Raw genomic sequence first — 18277 nt, 5'->3', positions numbered from 1 at the left:
AGGCTTCTCTGCCCATGGGGTTCTCCAGGCAAGAATACTGGAGTGGGTTGCCATTTCCTTCTCCAGGGACTTAGGATGTATTAAATCAGCTACATTTTAGAAGGAAAAAAAGTTTATAAAAGACTAAACATGATTGTTAACTCAGGGGTTCTTCATAATCCAACACTGTCTATCTGGGTAATCTCTTCTTCCTCCACAAAAAGAACCTACAGATCTAAAACAAATACCTAGCAGGCTGATCAAAACAACTGGAGCAGCTGTAAGTCTTAAACTGATCTTTATTTTCCTTCTTGTGAGGACAGAGACATTGGACCCTCTGCCTTAAACAGCAGTAAATTCCACATCTTTCAAGAGAGTTCTCTAATAGAGGCAGGTGACTGCTATTTTTCATAGGCTCTCCTGATTACTGATGGGGCGGAAAAGCCCCTCAGGGCACAACTCAGAACCAAAAAAAGTGAATCAACGCCCTCTATTGTGAAGAAATGCGCATCCAAGGGCTCACTCAGTTCAGTCTCTGTAATTTTTAAGTACCATTTTTATCCTCCCAGGGAGCTTTACTATTGTGTTCTGATAAAATTTAGAAGTCTTCAGAAATATGCAATGTAATTAAATCTCACATGGTAACCAGCTTTGATAGCCATGCATACCTTGGCAGGTACCCCCTCATTTGAATAATAATTGCTGCCATTCATTTTACAAGCATCCTTATATCTTGTATGCCTCAAAGGGCAGTTTGCAGCAATGGGAAAATTACATGACTGACTGAAAACACACATGACATTCAAACTAAATTAACAGGAAGACTAGTCAAGTCTGATATTTACTGTCATGTGTCACCAATGCTTAATAGAAATTTACTTCATCTTTCTTCCTCTCCAAATTTCATAGGAAAGATTTTTGAGAAACACAATTTGCCTCTCTGAAAAAAAGAATTTAAGCATGGCATAATAAACAGATGCTATTTCAAACCACACACACAAAACCCTGCAACAGGAAATAGAACGAGGAACTTAAATTGCATAAAATCATCTCGTGCAATCATGGAGATCAGATGCACACAGGTTTCCCCATGTGAGCAGGCAGCACTTCAAACAGACCCGAGACGAGAGGGCTTAAGCCAGCATTCAACATAGTACACTTACTAGACCAAAGGCCTACATAACTCTCATCACACTTAGGAGGTTTGCATCTATTAATACAAGGAGAAATCAAAGAAAGGACTTTCAAAACATTAAATGTTAGCTGAAATGGGTATAGAAATACGGACTCACCAGAAGGTTGATGTAGAGGAAAAAACCACTGACAGCATTATGCAAAGAGAAATGACACAGAAGAACAAAGAGACCTGGTTTCATAATGAACGATTCAGTTACAAAATATTTTCTTCTCAACACAGCATTTGGGTTATTGCAGCTTAAAAGTCATTTACTGAAAACAACGTGGAGAGAGGCCAAGGCCATTTTAAAAGGTGGGTTTGTAAAACCTAAAGCAACCATATAAAGTTGTATTCCAAGACAGTTCCAAGGAGTTCTGCCTACAGATGGAAATAGATACAAACCACTGCCACTCAAGAGAGTTGCTGGAGATTCCATTCTCCACTTGAATGAGCTTTCTCAGAAAACCATTCCTGGGAACTCATCATATTTCAAAAACCTGCTCTCAGTGTAAGGGAGAGAGGACGGGAGGGTACAGAGAGACACAGGACACAGGAGTTACCTACTTGCCTGGCTCCAAAATAAGCTTCTGACACGTACAATCTAAGGCAACTTCATCACAATCTAATAGGCAGGATATTATTTTTTCCATTATACAGATGAAGAAACTGAGGCTCAAAGTATTTAAGATGACAGGTATACATGGCTAAAAAGCAGCAGGAATCAGTACCTGAATTCAGGTTTGATTCAAAGACTGCTTCTACAGCATTTGGTCTCCATGTGGTGGGTGTGAGGGTGAGGGGTGGGAGTTGAGGGCGAGCTGCAGGGAATGGAGAATGAGATCCATATTTGTATACGTGGAGTCTGAGGAGAGATGCATTCAAACTCAGGGACTGGAAAATCTGGGTTCTCATCCCAGTGCTGCTTCAAATGAGTTGCCTGACCTTGGACAACTCATCATCCTTTTTCCAAGTTCTGAGTTCTAGGTTTCTCTGTCACGCAGATGGACACTGAAGTGTAAAATCTGTGCTGGACACTGAAGAACTTTAAGTCCCCTCCATCCAAATAAGAAGTTACTCATAAAAGTATAAATGGAATACTGTAGAAACCTAATGACCATTCCTGATCATATCACTATTTTCTCTGGTGAGACTGACGGCCATTACTGAAATAGCGTAGGCAGAAAAGAACAGCTGTTTAGCACTTGCTCCTGCCTCTTGTTGAGAATGGAAGGTCTTTCCAATGGGCTTCCCTTTGCTCTTACTTTATGCCAGATTAATGCCTCGTGAGGGTCACAGTACACAATACCAAAGGCAATTTTGCGGTGAGGTTGATAAAGTATTAATAAGGTAGCAAGTCTTGTAATCTCTTAATCAGGTCTTCTTGTCTATAAATGTGAATTATAGATCCTTAGGAGTTCAAATCAACCCCAGATGACATGGTTGTAAAGGAATGGAGTGATGGTTTACATAGAGTCACGAGACCAAAATAGAACCAGAAAAAATCCCTCAGAAGTACAAATTATCACCAGCAGAAAGTACTGCTGTACTTCTGATCCACTTTTCATGGTTAAAACGTGTGTTGTTCTTGTTGTTCAGTCACTAAGTTGTGTCTGACTTTTTGCAACCCCATGGACTGCAGCATGCCAAGCTCCTCCATCCTTCACTATCTCCTGGAGTTTGCTCAAATTCATGTCTGTGAAGTCGGTGACGCTATCTAACCATCTCATCCTCTTTGTCCCCCAGTGAAAGAAATCTTAAAAAGATTAATGAAGTGGAAACAAACAAACCAGCAGATCACCATATAAAATTAAACATGATGTTTATAAAAGAACTCCAAGCACTTGAAAATGAAAAGTGGGGAAACTGGGTGGAATTATATATTTGTAGAGTTATCAAATTTTAATACAAAAATTCCAAAGTGCCTTTGATGACCAAAGTCCACATACGTTTGGTACTCTCTGGAAACCAGGGGTAAGTTCTGCTACCATATGGTTTGTTTAATATGATTCATATTAAAGAGGACATCAGGGAAACTCAGGAGACAGCTTTGTCTTAAAGTTAAAATGTTCCATGAGGAAAAGAAAATGTATTTTTAAAACTGGAACTAACTAAAGGCTTCAACAAAAGCAAGGTAAATTATCATCTTTATGTTCTGATTTCTAATAAAGGAGGTAGAGAGGTATGTGGAAACTCTTCATTTAAAGACAACAAACAGGAAGCACCTACAACTGGAATCAACTGCTTAGATGAAAACTTGGTTTAATAAGTGACCTAATATGGTTCTCTTTCTTAAATGTTTGCAGCACTTACTCCCAGTACCATTCACCTACCAGGAATGTTACCTAGTCAGTCTATAAGCTCCTCAGTATCTTGAGGAATCCCCTGTCTTGGGGTCTGACCTGCCTGATAGGTGCTTACCTGATAACAAAGATACAAGTAGAGCTCTTTTGATAACCTAGTAGGAAACGCCTACCAGCAATGTCCACTTTCCTTTAAATCAGCGATCCACAATCGCTGGGCATTTCAAACACTTATAAGATAACTACCAAGTGCGTGCATGCTAAGTTGCTTCAGTCATGCATGACTCTTTGTGACTTTACAGACCATAGCCTGTCAGGTTCCTCTGTCCATGGGATTCTCCAGGCAAGAATACTGGAGTGGGTTGCCATTTCCTCCTCCGGGGGATATTCGCAACCCAGGGACTGAACCTCTTGGGTCTGAACCCAGGGACTGAACCTCTTGGGTCTCCTGGATTGGCAGGCAGATTCTTTACCACAAGCATCACCTGTGAAGCTCACCCACCATGGTCAGAGGAATATGACTTCAAGTTATAAAGCAAGAGCAAAGAGAGCCAATCTGAGGGCCAATTAATAAGATATATAAAAATGGCAAGTTGATTTAAGTTAGTTTCCTTAATAACTGTCAAAAGAAACATTAGGCTTAAAAAAAAAAGAACAAGAAGTTACAAAAGTTGGATCTTAAGATAAAAAATAAACACATAATATTCATATTCTTAGGTGAGGAGGGAAATGCTTTTTACCATATTTCTTTTTCAAGAAAAAAGATTTAATTCAGCCTAATTCCAAAGAAGGTAAAACTTATTTATTTTGTTTTATTTAAAAATTACACTTGGAATTCTCTGGTGATTCAGTGGGTAGGACTCTGCACTTTCACTGTCAAGAGCCTGGGTTCAATCCCTGATCAGAATACTAAGATACTGCAAGTCAGGCAGTGCAACCAAAAAAAAAGGGAGTAAATGCATCAGTTCTTTAAAAAAGAAATTATATTTTTATGATATAAAAGACAAAATTAAAACCACGAGCATGCAGGAAGCTGATGGATATTAACGTACTCAAAAGCCAATTTAATGGAAAAGTTTAAAATAAACATAAGGTGCACCCATACCAAAAGGCCATTAGAATGCTGACATATGGGACATATACAATACATAGTTGTCAAGTTAATGCATAGATGAATATACTTAGGTCTGTCACGCTATTATTCCCTCTCCTTTTTTATTAAGCCAAACTGCTAACTCTGACATATTTTTCTATAAATACCATCTAAAGAGAGGGAAGATGCTGGTACTAGAAACAATTTATAATTTTACAATTCTACAACTTATGATCCATATTTAATATATCATGGTGGTAGAACTTAGAATTCTCCAGTGAAGTCTAAGGAATTTTTTTCCTTACAATTTAAAATTGTAGACCATATAGAGTATCTTAACAGCATATGGCGCAGTTTATGTGATCATCTGAGAATAATTCAGCTTCATAAAAAATGCAAATTTAACAGTAGTGCATTAATTCATGCCAACTCAGCTCTCAAGACAACCACCAGGGACCTTCCGCATGAAATCAATATGCATACATGTATTTAACTTTTATCACCGGATAAGTAAATATCATGCCATAGACCACTTAGGTATTCGTTATTCACAGGCCAAGAGCAAATTTAAAAGTGGGTTGGTAGTGTCAAGTTGTTAACGAATCAATCAATAACTGGTCCACTGTTTTAGTCTGCCAAATGAGGGCAAAGATGCACAACATCTGGAGAGTGGGCGGTCAATCTGCTGCCAAGGAGCAATCTGTTTACAGCAGAGGGTTCTGTGTTTCACTGGCTCTCAAGGAAACCTGAAGTCATATTCTGTCTTCTCTGGCTTTAATAAGTATGATACTATCCCTCAGATACCGACAAGACTCAGATCCCCAAGAACCACAGTAGGAAATGCGATTCTGTTGGCTTCCCATAGTGTCTGAGATGGAGAAAGAACGAGAAAATAGTTGAGTGCCTTACATGATGAGGAGCAAGTGGTTTAATTCTCAAAGCTCCCATTTTGGTTGCCTTCAAAGCAAGATTTTTGCTTTTTTTTTGGGGGTGGGGGGAATCACATGTATTTATAAGCAGCTAATCCTCCCCCAGAAGTTCAACATTCAGAAAACTAAGATCATGGCATCTGGTCCCATCACTTCATGGGAAATAGATGGGGAAACAGTGAAAACAGTGTCAGACTTTATTTTTTGGGCCTCCAAAATCACTGCAGATGCTGATTGCAGCTATGAGATCAAAAGACGCTTACTCCTTGGAAGGAAAGTTATGACCAACCTAGATAGCATATTAAAAAGCAGAGACATTACTTTGCCAACCAAGGTCCGTCTAGTCAAGGCTATGGTTTTTCCCGTGGTCATGTATAGATGTGAGAGTTGGACTGTGAAGAAAGCTGATCGCTGAAGAATTTATGCTTTTGAACTATGGTGCTGGAGAAGACTCTTGAGAGTCCCTTGGACTGCAAGGAGATCCAACCAGTCCATTCTAAAGGAGATCAATCCTGGGTGTTCATTGGAAGGACTGATGCTAAAGCTGAAACTCCAATACTTTGGCTACCTCATGCGACGAGTTGACTCACTGGAAAAGACTCTGATGCTGGGAGGGATTGGGGGTGGGAGGAGAAGGGGACGACAGAGAATGAGATGGCTGGATGGCATCACCGACTCGATGGACACGAGTTTGAGTGAACTCTGGGAGTTGGTGATGGACAGGGAGGCCTGGCGTGCTGTGATTCATGGGGTCGCAAAGAGTCAGACACAACTCAGCGACTGAACTGAACTGAACTGAATCCTGCCCCAAAATTACCAAAAACGGTTTCACTTTTGCAAAAATCTCATACTTTTAAGTATGAGTCCTGTTAGATGCCACCTTCATGGTGGTAGAGCCCTGCTAAATGCCTCCTTCATGGTGCCAAGCCCCTAAGAACATCATCCCCTGTACATTAACTTCAGGATGCTCACCACTCCTATTTCCCATCACAGAAAGCCAATACACTGCCCTGTGTCTGAGCTCACCTGCCCAATGTTTCAGTTAAGAGACCACAAAAACGAAATGAAGAAAAGGAAGTTTGGTCACTAGAATAAAGCTGAGCTTCACAGTTGCTTCCTCGATTTACACCATGTGATAAAAACAAACATCTACAAGGTGTCAGCAATGCCAGCACCAGAGCTCAAAAAGTACTGCCCATTTTTCCTTCTCATCCATTCAAAAAACCAATAGCAGGATTCAACCCAAAACCAAACAAATGATACTCTCAATTTTAATTATGAGAATTGAAGACACTAGCAGGTCGACACGACTGAAGTGACTTAGCAGCAGCAGCAGCAGGTCATGACATCCTTCCCACTAATAGCAAGAGGACCCCCCTTTCACCTCTTACTCATCTTACTCATCTCTGTGACCTGATCTACAGGGAGAACATGACTATTTGTTTTCAAAGGTAAAAGTTAACATCAGCACACACTCACATCCCTGCTGGAAGCAAGTCGTGCTGGGTTTTAAATGAATCTGCACACTATTTATTTACCCTCCTGTCTTATTTCCTGGGTGAAAGGTTTAATTAATACTTTATCCTACTAACAGTCCTCACAAGAAATAGCTTTATGTTTATAGTTAATAAACGTCCTAACAGTGAGCTGCTCTTCCTGGGACGGCAGTTTTCTCACTGTACCTTCCTTCATCAATGGAAATCTCAGCCCCCTCCCTTGATGAGTGTGGAGTCCACAAAATGCGCCATGAAGAGTTGGAAAACATCCTCGGTATCTTTCCCTTTTCTCATCTAAGATGCTTCATGTACACTTTCACTCCAGAGCACAAATTAAAGCAGCCCCTGGTCACGGCAGCAAACTGCACTGCTGTGTCGCTCACATACATTCCCCACCTCCCGCCCCCCGCTGCTTATCAGGTTAGCCGCTGAGAGCACTCTAGGCCAGAAGGTTAGAAACAAGTTGCAGCGCCTGTGGTTTGCGCCATTCCCCGCCCCGCCCCCCGAAACCGCACCCACTTCCCACCGCCCGCCTCTCCGCGGGCCTTACCCGGCCCAGGAGGTTGTCCTGAAGCAGCGTCTCCTGCAGCACTGGGGCCACCTCCTCCAAGCTCAACATGTGGCAGAGGTCGGTGAGTTCCTCCTGTCCCAGGGACCCGGTGCCCGTGGTGTCAAAACTGTCAAACAGCTCCTTGAGTCGGGCCTCATGCTGGTCCTGCTCTGCCTCATCCATCCCATCGCCCGCAGCGCTCACCTGCGCGGGACAGAGACACGGAGGGTCGTGACAGCGCCGGAGTCCCGCCGCCCCTCCGCATGCCCGCCCCTTGGGAACGCTGGGTGTGTCCGGGCCCCTCGTTCTGGTCCATCGGGGCCTTGTGAGGGTCAGCAGGGGAGGGCGGTAACACTGCACACCTCCCAGTGAAGCCTTGGGGCCTCCAGGACCCAGTCCAGGCCAGGGGAGCTCCCGCAGACACTCACACCAGGTGCAGACCCACAAGGTCGGGTCCTGGCGGGGTAAGGGTCACCAGAAGGAGGGAGTCTCCTGGGCAGAAAGGCGCCTTTCTCTCCTGCCCAGCCTCAGGCAGGCAGCCAGTGTGTCACACTCTAGATTGAGAGTGATCAGGACTCAGAGAAGGTGAAAAGCCACTCCTGCCATCCAGTCCTTCCAAATGAAGTGACTGTTAGTGACAACAGACTGCGGGACCAGAGCGTCCATGCAATACAGCAAGCTCCAGAAGACCTGCCTGATGTCGCAATCTGCCAAAGTGTTTCATTTCTTTCCATTCAGCCTAGCTGCCCCTCTTTGTAGTCAGACCAGAGGGCTGCAGCAAAGAGGCACTGGGTGAACATGTCTGATATAAAACCACCCCTGTTTACATGAGTCCAAATGCCTCTTACACAAGTTCCTCAAAAAATGGCAACTCAATTAACTTCACTGCTGCAATTATGTGAGGTGTGACAGGAAGAGTATTCCCTGAAGCTTGTTTTAGCCCCAGGGAGCTTTAGGTAAGGCCTAGTTGCCCAGAGAAAGAGGAAAACACCACTTCAGTCTTTTAGAAAGACAGTGAGATTTGAAAGAACCACAGACCACATGTGAATCATGCAGAATCTTAGGACCCTCTACGATCTAGACCATCTCACCTCTGTACTCCTGGTGAAGAGGTCTTCCATCTCTCTGACCCACCCCAACTCCAGCCTTTCCATTTTTCCATCTTTCACAGGATTCATGAAAACACAGTTATCAATAACTCTCAGAATCATTTTTGTTAAAATATATACTGTAAAATTCTATGTCCCTTCCAGTTGAAGAATGAAACTTGGTTTTCGTTTGCATAATCATTCACTTCTATTGTGTTGGGATTTCCAATGAAAGCCTGAAACATTTGCATCTGAAGGTACCTTCACCATGATGCAATGGAAGCCAAACACGACAGATATATATACCCTTGAGAGGGTGACCTCAGCCATCTCAGACGCAACTTGCAGCATTAGCCCCTTGACTATGAAAACCAGCACCCTAAAAAAATAAATAAATAAAGTATTTATCTTGCCAATATAATTTTTCTTGGGATAAAAAAGATAACATGGAATCCACCCTATTAACAGAATTTTGAGTGTGCGGTACTGTATTGTTCATTATATATGCACTGTTATACAGCAGCTCTCTAAAACTTTTCCGTCTTGCATGACTGAAACTCTGCACTCACTCCCCAGTAACCCTCCATTTCTCCTCTGCTAGCCCCTGGCACACCAATATTCTACTTTTAAAAGCACACATTTAAGTAAACCAAGTCCTGGATCAGAAAACTGTAACTCAGAGGTGATGTTATAGGGCAGATCTTTACAATCACGGGACCACACACATTAAGATGTTGCACATAGCCAGACCTGAAAATAAACAAGCCCTCCAGAACACATCAGTGCTGCTCTTGGCTGGGTTGTCTTCTTTCCTCAGACAACTGTTCAAAACATGACAAGCTAACACAGAGCGAACAACCATCCCAAGGGTCTCAGCAGAACCGAGTGAACTCAGAAGATGGATCAAACAGCTGGGCTGCTCATTAAAGGGACAGAGGTAATGCTCTGCTCCAGGCTCCTGGTCTCCAAGGTCTCCTCTCCTAATTATCAGTTTCTCTATTATGGTGCTGCTAGCTCTGGCTGCCTTCCCAGGGCTGGTCTGTTGGCTTAACTAATCACCACGCAAATGTTTACAAAATAACTTGAGAGTGTGACATAAACATCAAAACACCAGAAAGGAACAACCAAGGTGTTAGGCAAAGCTATAACCCACTCCAGTATTCTTGCCTGGAAAATCCCATGGACAGAGGAGCCTTCCAGACTACAGTCCATGGGGCTGCAAGAGAGTTGGACACAACTGAGCACAAAAGTTAGGAATTTAGACAATGCCAAGGCTTGGCTAATGAAATTCACTTAGCGTCTGCCCACCTCATCATCAACTAAGATCTGTTGAGAATCCCCAAGATGTTCTGGGATTTTCAAGGTTGTCACAGCTCTCAGACTTAGTCTCTGAGTTTTACAGTCCTCTGGGCTAGAATTTTTTTAAACTTATTTTTAATTTTTTTGGTCATCTTTTTTATCCTAGGAAAAATTATATTGGCAAGATATACTTTTTTTTTTTAAGGTGCTGCTTTCTATAGTCAAGGGGCTAGTTCCCGTGGCACGTGGGATCTCAGTTCCCCAAGCAGGGATCGAACCCAAGAGCCCTGCAGTGGAAGTGTGGAGTCTTAACCACTGAACTGCTAGGGAAGTCCCTAGGCTAGAATCTGATCAACTTCATAAAAGTTAGACTATTCTGCTTCTTCCTGATTTTGCATATTTTTTTAAAATGCAAAAGTGAAAGAACCCTAACACTTCCCCTTTTAAAAATTACTTTTAAGGGGTGGAAACTTGTCCATCTAAAACAATGAAAGAGGACCATAAAAATCACAACAGTTTTGTGTATCTGAGTTTATTCACCCATTGGCAACTGTAACCATATTTGTTTTCTAGTCTGTAAGTCTGTTTCTGTTTTGTAAATAAACTCATTTGTACTTCAATTTAAAAAGAAAACACACCTCACACTGTACTGAGAAGTCTCAATCTTATTCATGGCTTTGAACCTGATAAACTATCACATCCTGCTCTTTACAAGGTCACTGGATTTTCACTAATTCAAACCTTTCATCTCATAGCAATTTTCCTTTTTTATCTCTTTATTTCATCTCCCTCCTTCCCAAGAACTGTGCTCAGTAAAACATTCTTTTGACTTAACAGGAAAAACAGCCCCACCCCTGCAGAACAAATGATCATATGGAAACATCCAAAAGATGTTACATATGGTGACAAGTTGTCAGTACTCTTCTGGCACAAAAGGCGTTTTTACTGGTTGATATTATTCCCCAAATGTTCATCAGTTATTTCATGTGCAAGAATTATTTTTCTCCTCATTTGGCAGAAATTTCTTTAACGGCAAGGTCCAGGATTTCAGTTTCTTTTCTAGCTTCTCAATGCTTAGTACAGTCTATTCTTCATACCAGGGACTCAGTAAACGTCATGGAGTTAGTATAAGAGATACCTTGCAAGGAAACTTACCCTGAATGAACATTATAGAAATAAGCATACGAAGACTTTGAAACACCTATTTCTTCCACAAGAAGACATAACCAAGCATAAGTTGAAGGCAAGCACTCATTGTCAAACTGCGCCATGGAGACCATCTTAAGTTTGATTCTACAAGTTAGTAATTAAGGATTCACAAACTTCAGCTGCATTTTGTTGTTGTTACAGGATATGATTTTGGAGGAAAATCTGTACTAAAATACTTTCCCAAGTTGCCTTGTCTAGAGAATGAGAATAATAATACCCAGCTGGAAGGTTGTTTTGAGTATTAAATATGGCAAGCAAGAGCAGCTAATCCCAGAGGAAACTGGTACAAGAGGGTAATTGAGAAAATAACCAAGAAAATACCTGCAATTTACAAAGAAGAGGTAAACTGAAGAGGGGTAACTTATATACATCAACCGGCCATAGTCCTGCCTTCCAAAAATCAAAACAGGAGCTGTGGAATACCCTAGAAAGCAAGAACAGGTGGGGGGGGCGTATTATGCATATAAGCAATATCATATTACTAAACAGTAAAGCAGTAGGTAATGTTCAGGGCTTCCTCAATCTTCAAAGGCAGATTATTGATAAATTTAATGTTAAACAAAAGCAGAAAGGCTGAACTATAGTTGAGAGAGCTCAGAAGATTTTTTGTTTTTCTTTTTAACTTCTGAGAATTTAAGTCTAGCCCATGCTGAGTACTTCACATAAATGATCTCATTTAATCCTCCTAATTCTTTAAAGTAGACATCATATTCTCATTTAATATGTAGAAACTGGGGCCAGGCAAAGTTAAGCTACTTGTCTGATGATTTAACACTAAAAATGGCCATGGGCCCAGGACTTGGACTCTGGTATAACTCTAAAATTATACTATCTGTCAACCTTACACATGCACATAGAACACATGAATGGGACCTCTGGTACAGTATCATTGACAAATCCCCCATCTCCACTTTTATATATTAACCAGCTGTAGGGTACCAAGCACTAGAAACCATCATGTAATACCTGGTGGCTACAAACTCCTCCAAACTGGAATGAGGAGGAATGGGGTTCCTTCCTCCCTACATCCTTTGATTCATTTATTGAATAACTATGGGTTAGACAGCATCACCAACTCAATGGATATGAATCTGAGCAAACTCTGGGAGATAGTGAAGCCTGGCATACTGCAGTCCAAGGGATCACAGAGAGTCAGGCATAATTTAGCGACTGAACAATACCAACCATGTAGCCTATGAGGCTCTAAGGATGCACAGAATAAGCATTCTCTATTTTCTTAAGTAGCTTTGGGATTTATGGCAAAGAAGAAATACATTTTTACACAAAATGTTCACTAAGAGTCCTGTGTCTTCAATAACGGGAGTAGTCCAGAAACAGGTAATTGTTAATACTTAAGTATGTCTAATCTGTGTAATTCAGTGCTTTCCAGAGTGAGAGCCCAGCTGACACTCACCAGTGACAGGAATCTTACTTAGAGATGAAGAAAGTTGGGTTTTGAGTAATAAATCATCCCTCAAATTTCCAAGGACAATTTCAGTTTTATAAAGCCTGCCACAAGCCTGGACCTCTACCATATACCTTTTCATCAAATTGCCAGAAACCTTTATGACACCTTTAGAATTAAACAGCCAGTGTGGGTAATATTTTGGAGTTCCAACCAGGGATGGTTAAATAAGAGGCAGATGCGCCAAGCCATTAATCTTAACATTTACCACCCAACAACCATCCAAAATGAGAATGATTCAGAGCATTTTCCTTCCAAAGAACTCAAAACAAGGCTGCCAGGATGTGCTGTCCCTGACAGGATGTCCATCAGAGATGGCTGTCACTGTGCTCCCCTCGGCAACCCCAGCTGATGAAATCACAGTGCCGTCTGGGACTGGAAAACAGTGAGGTGGAGGCACGGCTGGGACAATGAAGTCCCTAATATAAGGCCAGCATGAAGTAGATCCGTGAACTTGTGAACTTTCCAACATCCAAGGTATAGAAAGGAGCTTGCAAGAATGGCAGACCAGCCAAAGGGAATATCTGCTCTGGCCAAAAGGAGTGAAACGGGGACAAAGTCTGGCAAGAGAAAACCAAATAATAAATGAGCACAATGCCAGAGTCCCTAGCCCAGGCCTTTTATTTCACCTCCAGATGGTTCAGCAGCTGAACAGCTATAAGGAATGTCTGGAAGGCCCTCTTGGCTCAGCAGCTTTCCCTGAGTATCATAATAGATGCTTTTGGATGTGTGTTCAGACATAGCTGTTGGGGGTCCATAGCCCAGGCAGTGACCACTAAGTGACTAATTTGTGGTCACTTAGTGACCAGCTCTGCTTTGGCTAAGCTTTTCATTCATGCCTTTTGCTTTCACTGTTTGCCATGTCAGAGCCTCACAATACCAATGGTCAAACTAGAATGTTTCTTTTTCTTCACTCTTTTCTGCAAACACTTTAATTTGTTGCAAAGATTTCCATTTTGGACCAATTTCAGCATAAAATGACACAGTGACAAGAATAAATTTAAGTTTAGCAGAAAAAGCAATGCACCCCCATCCCCCATTTATCTGTTGATGTAGAATATTTCTGCCAAAAACTGCTGCTCATCAAACCGATTACTGTCAGAGAGTCTCCTCTCAGCTCTGATAGCACCTCACTTCTAGCTGGATACTAAAAGCACAAGAGAATCAGCAAGAATAAAATCGGAACGCAAAAATAAAACACAAAAACTTAAATGTCACCACAGTGGAAAAAAATCACATTAAATTTGAAAGAAAATAACAAACTTTGCTAACTACAACTTAAAAAAATTTAAGGGTATCCTACTAGCATTTATTCTAAAACATAACAGGCTTTAGTGTTTTACTTTCCTGAAATGAGGTAACAAACCCAAGCTTTTGTTAAACCTAATAGGTAGGTGGATTACCCAATCAAGTCTTAACTCAGGATGGCTGGAGGAATAAAATCATTAGCCTGGCACAGAGTAGTTTCAATAACCTGTAATCAACTGCTAAGTAAAATTTCAGAAGTAGAAAACAGAAGTTCATGTTTGTTACTCTCCCAAAAGAGATAGCTTATAACAACTTTCACTCCTTGAGCCACTTTTACTTAATTTAGAATGTCTGCAGCTCTGACTATGGCTCCCTGGAGTATAGCGTCATTTTGTTCTTGTCTTCTCATATCTATAAATAATATTTTCCTAGCTTTGTTTTTTAAGTGAGCATTAGATCATAAATAGTTTGTAATTTTTCCATCTAAATGCTTGAACAAATGGTTAATTGCTGATATGAGCTGCAATAAAAAAGTGTCCTGATTTCAAATAAAGTTGCTCACTCGCATATTCCCATCTTTCAAATTTATATTTTATTTGTGAATAGGACAAAAATATCTTGCAAGCTTCAGTAAATCTCTCCACAAGCCCCTGCCCAACAGATGTAAGTTCAATAGCCAGAATTCAAACCACATAATTTATTGGCTTACAAATGAATTGACATCTATAAAAATAAACCTCCTGAAAAGGCTGCAGGCTGTTTGAATCGTTCTAAAATGCTCTGACTAAATGTGCCAACCCTTTATCAATATAAGACTGATAAAATGTATTTTCATTATCAACATAAAACAGAAGCATCAAGATTGGTGAAATGTTAGTTTAGAAAGTCATTTGCAGTGACATAAAACAATTTATTTGAACAACATTTGACTTATGATAAAAATGTTGCCTATTAAGACTGGCTGTTCAAAATTCATTGGAGCCCTATTCTCCGCCTCTGTGACAGTTAACATCTTTTGATATTAAGGCTCATCACATATATAAAATGAAAAAAGAACAAGAAAAAAAGATACCCATGGCATTCTGAGCAAGTGCCTATAAAAATGACTGATCCTGACATTTGACCACAAAGACCATGCCTGTGATGGCCCCCTATAAAGCCTCTTCCTGCCTTGGCAATCAATACCTTTGCTGATGTCCAACCCATTTGGAACATCTGTGACTCCTACCCTTTATCTACACTGCAATTCAGAATGCTTTCCTCTAAGGAATCACCAGAGACCAGCTGAAAATAAACAAATCTGCCAAGAAACTCCCCAGCAGTTCACTTCACCTCTCTGAGGACACTGACAACAGCTGAGGAGACCACAATAAACCGTTTTGTCAGCCAGCTTGTCATGTCACTGTTACAAACAGTCTGGGAATTTTCACAGCCCTCTTCAACTCCAGAAGAAAACCTGCCAATATTTCAGGTCAATTACCAACAAGCTAGCCACCAAAAAAGACTCAAAATTAAACTGACACCGAAACAAACAAACATGTCCTTGCAGACTGTCAAGCCTCAGCAAACAAGTAAACATATAAATTTATGTTAATATATTTTAGGGGTCTGGATTGAGAACCCTCCCTGGTCTCAGAAGCTTAGCCTGAGTGCCTCTGTGGACTTTATTGGGATTCTAATCCTAAGAAAGCTATCACCTCAATTAACAGACAATGACGGTGATTCATTTTGATTTCACAAATCCAGGAGTTAATTTCTATGACAAGCTTATGTCAGGAGTTCCTCAACACCAGGGACGGATCTGCCCCAGTCACGTAAAGAAAGCAGAAGATCCCATAATACTAAGCTGTCTAGAAACAAGGTACACGGTAGCACAATCTTTCCAGCTCCCATTTCATTTACTTAAGCCTGGGTTTGTCAGGGTTGAGGCTGGGAAATCGCCCCTTCCTATCTCTCTCTCTTTCAACTCCACAGAAAGAGCTTTCAGCAGTAAACTGTCTCCATCAGCCTTGTCCTTTTGTCAGGGACCTGTTTGGCAGCTGCAGAAGCCCACCCTCTGGAACCCTGGAAGCTTCTCCGGCTACACTCCACACTTTATTCCGTGGGTATGGCGGTCAAGGGTTTCAGGCAATAAACCAAGCGTCACTTTGTTCCCGTTTTCTTAACAGTCGCACCGGGAAGTCTTTCTCTAAACACCGATCACTCACACCTTGTAAAGTTCCCGCTTCACTAAACGGCTCTCCGCGACTCAGCCTAGACTGACACCTCGGGGCCCCCCAGGCAGGTTTCCCTTCAATTTCTCAGTCACAGTGCCGCCTGGGTGGCACAAGCCAACAGAACCACCACCCTTTCTGCTCCCTCCAGGATTCAAGTCCGGTCCTGGACCTGCACACAGCAGCCGCTTTCAGCCGGCGGTGCGGGCGGGGACCCTGCGGGGTGCGGAGGAGCCCAGCCCCGGCGGAGCTGCGGTGCCGGCGGAGGGCGAGGTGAGGGCGGAGCGCGGGTGCGCCGCCCAGGTGCCCCGCAACTCGTGATGCAGATGCGCCCCCGACCCGCCTGCCCATCGCTACCCCCGGACACCTCGGGCACCCCATTGCGTCTCCAAGCAGCAGCTCCCTCGGCCCCCGCCGTCCTCGCTTACCTTCTGTCGGTCTCTCCGTTGCGCCCGCACAGCCGGCCGCTGCCTCCAGTGCTCTGCAAAGCGGGGAGGGACGCTTTGTTAGGGCTCCAGAAGCCGGACAATACTTCGCAGCCGGCGCCGGGGTTCCGGGCGGGCGTCCTTCAAAAGGACGCGAATGGGCACCAGCGCGAGCGTCATTTCCATATGTAAGGGGCCCGCACTCACAAAAGCGCGGCTCCCGGGGACTGCGGCGCGCATCCTCCCCGCCCGCCGCCCGCGCTCCGGGACCCGCCCCTCCTCCGCCTCCCACGCCGCGCCCTCCCCGCCCGGGTCTCCGCGGACGCCCGGGTCCGAGCCGGCCGCCTGGCCACCGCTTCCTCGCTGCCGACAGCCACCACCCGGCCGCAGCCTGTCCCGATGCCGGGGCTACCCGGGCGCGCAGGGCCTCGCCGACGGCGCGGGGGCAGCACGAGGCCTCCAAGCACCCCCAGGCCGCGGGACCGGGGTCCCCGGGAGCGGGCTGCGCGCTTACCGCGTCGCGGAGCTCAGGCGCCCGGCGCCGCCGCGGGCACCATGGCCGCGGGGGCACTCGGGACTCGGAGGCGGCGGCGGCGGTGGCAGCTGGACGGCCGCACCCAGCGCGCTCGGCTCCCGGCTCCGCCGCGGCCACCCGAAGCCTTGGACGGCGAGGAGGAAGGGCCAGGCCCGCGCGGGGAGGAGGAGCCAGGGCGACGCCGGCCCGGGCGCGACTCCTCCTCCGCGGCCCGCGCAGCTGGGGCCGCCGAGGGAGGAGCGCTGGGCGCCGCCCGGCCCTGTCGGAGTCAGTCCCCCACCCTCCCTCCACGGGGACTGCTCCTCGTGTGGCCGAAGCCCGGAGGGGCTCGGTCCCGACCGCTCGGGCGGTCGCCGCGGAGATCTGAACTCGGAAAGTCCGGGGCTTGCTGGGACGCGGGTGGGGGAGGTCAGCGACCTGAAGTCGACCGTCTGCCCCTTCCTTCCTTCCAGAAACTCGTGCACACACCCCTCCGTGCCGAGGACACCCGGCCAGCAAAGTCTCCGGGTCGGGGAAAGGGCCCGCCTCCAGCCCGTGGGACCGTGAGATGGAGCTTCAGGTGCCTCTTTTGCCCCAGGCGGCCTTGGATTTCTCGGCCCTCGAGCGCCCATTGGCGGTCATTGGAAGAGGGTCCCGGGAGGCTGAAGAACTCCAGGCTTGACCCTGAACCCTATCCAGTGAGTGCGACCCTCCTTCCAGTCTAGACTGGCTTCCGCACCTGCCCACCATGTCCTTCGGTGGCTACATCCAAACCTCTGTCACTAGCCACAGCGGAAGGACACTCCTTGGAGTCGGAAATTCTCAGGCCTGTGATTGCTCGGTGTTTACAGCCTCCTCCCTCCTACCCTTACTTCACGGGCTCCCCCAGAGTCTCTACTTCTAACTTCCCGCATCTCTACACTTCTGATCTGGAGGCAAACTCGACTCCGGCCCGGGCCTAGAGGCGCTGGCTGTGGGCCGGAGGTGACACCACTTTTCTCTCTGGGCTGCAGAGATAAATACGTTGCTCTTGAAGAAGGAGCCGCCTGATTTAATATAACCCACCAGCCTGGTTATTTCTGCTGGAAACTGAAGAATATTCCCTTGCTACTGAAAGAACAAGGGGTAGACAGGAAGAAACTAGCCTTTTCTGAGAATCCAGTGTGCTGGAAACTTGACAGGAATGATTTTATCTAATCTTCACAGCACACCTTTAGGAGCCAAACGTTATTCCATCCATTTGCAAATAAGGAAACCAGGCCTCGGAGAAGTTAAGGAGCTTGCTCAGGATC

The 18277-nt window shown here is 44.5% G+C and overlaps 1 protein-coding gene across 10 annotated transcripts in view; it reads right to left on the bottom strand.

The window, feature by feature from the left end:
• NIN (ninein) overlaps positions 1 to 18277 on the bottom strand; it is a 144027-nt gene that overhangs the window by 92273 nt on the left and 33477 nt on the right. For 2 of the 10 annotated variants that reach the window (XM_088839712.1, XM_088839713.1), the window contains exons 1-2: positions 11442 to 12080; positions 7525 to 7728 (exon numbers count right to left, since the gene is read on the bottom strand). In XM_088839712.1, coding sequence (XP_088695838.1) covers positions 7525 to 7728; positions 11442 to 11597 — 360 coding nt within the window. In that variant the 5' untranslated portion in view covers positions 11598 to 12080. Of the gene's footprint in view, positions 1 to 7524; positions 7729 to 11441; positions 12086 to 16474; positions 16528 to 16985; positions 17137 to 18277 lie in introns of those variants that run through there. The other 8 variants (XM_055435409.2, XM_055435410.2, XM_088839716.1 and 5 more) reach the window with 8 other exon arrangements.

The sequence above is a fragment of the Moschus berezovskii genome, chromosome 9 (assembly GCF_049115385.1).
Source record: "Moschus berezovskii isolate FMDL1 chromosome 9, NW_MosBer_1.0, whole genome shotgun sequence".
NCBI lineage: Eukaryota > Metazoa > Chordata > Mammalia > Artiodactyla > Moschidae > Moschus > Moschus berezovskii.
The sequence above is the reverse complement of the archived record's forward strand: the minus strand, read 5'-3'. Positions and strand labels throughout refer to the sequence as shown.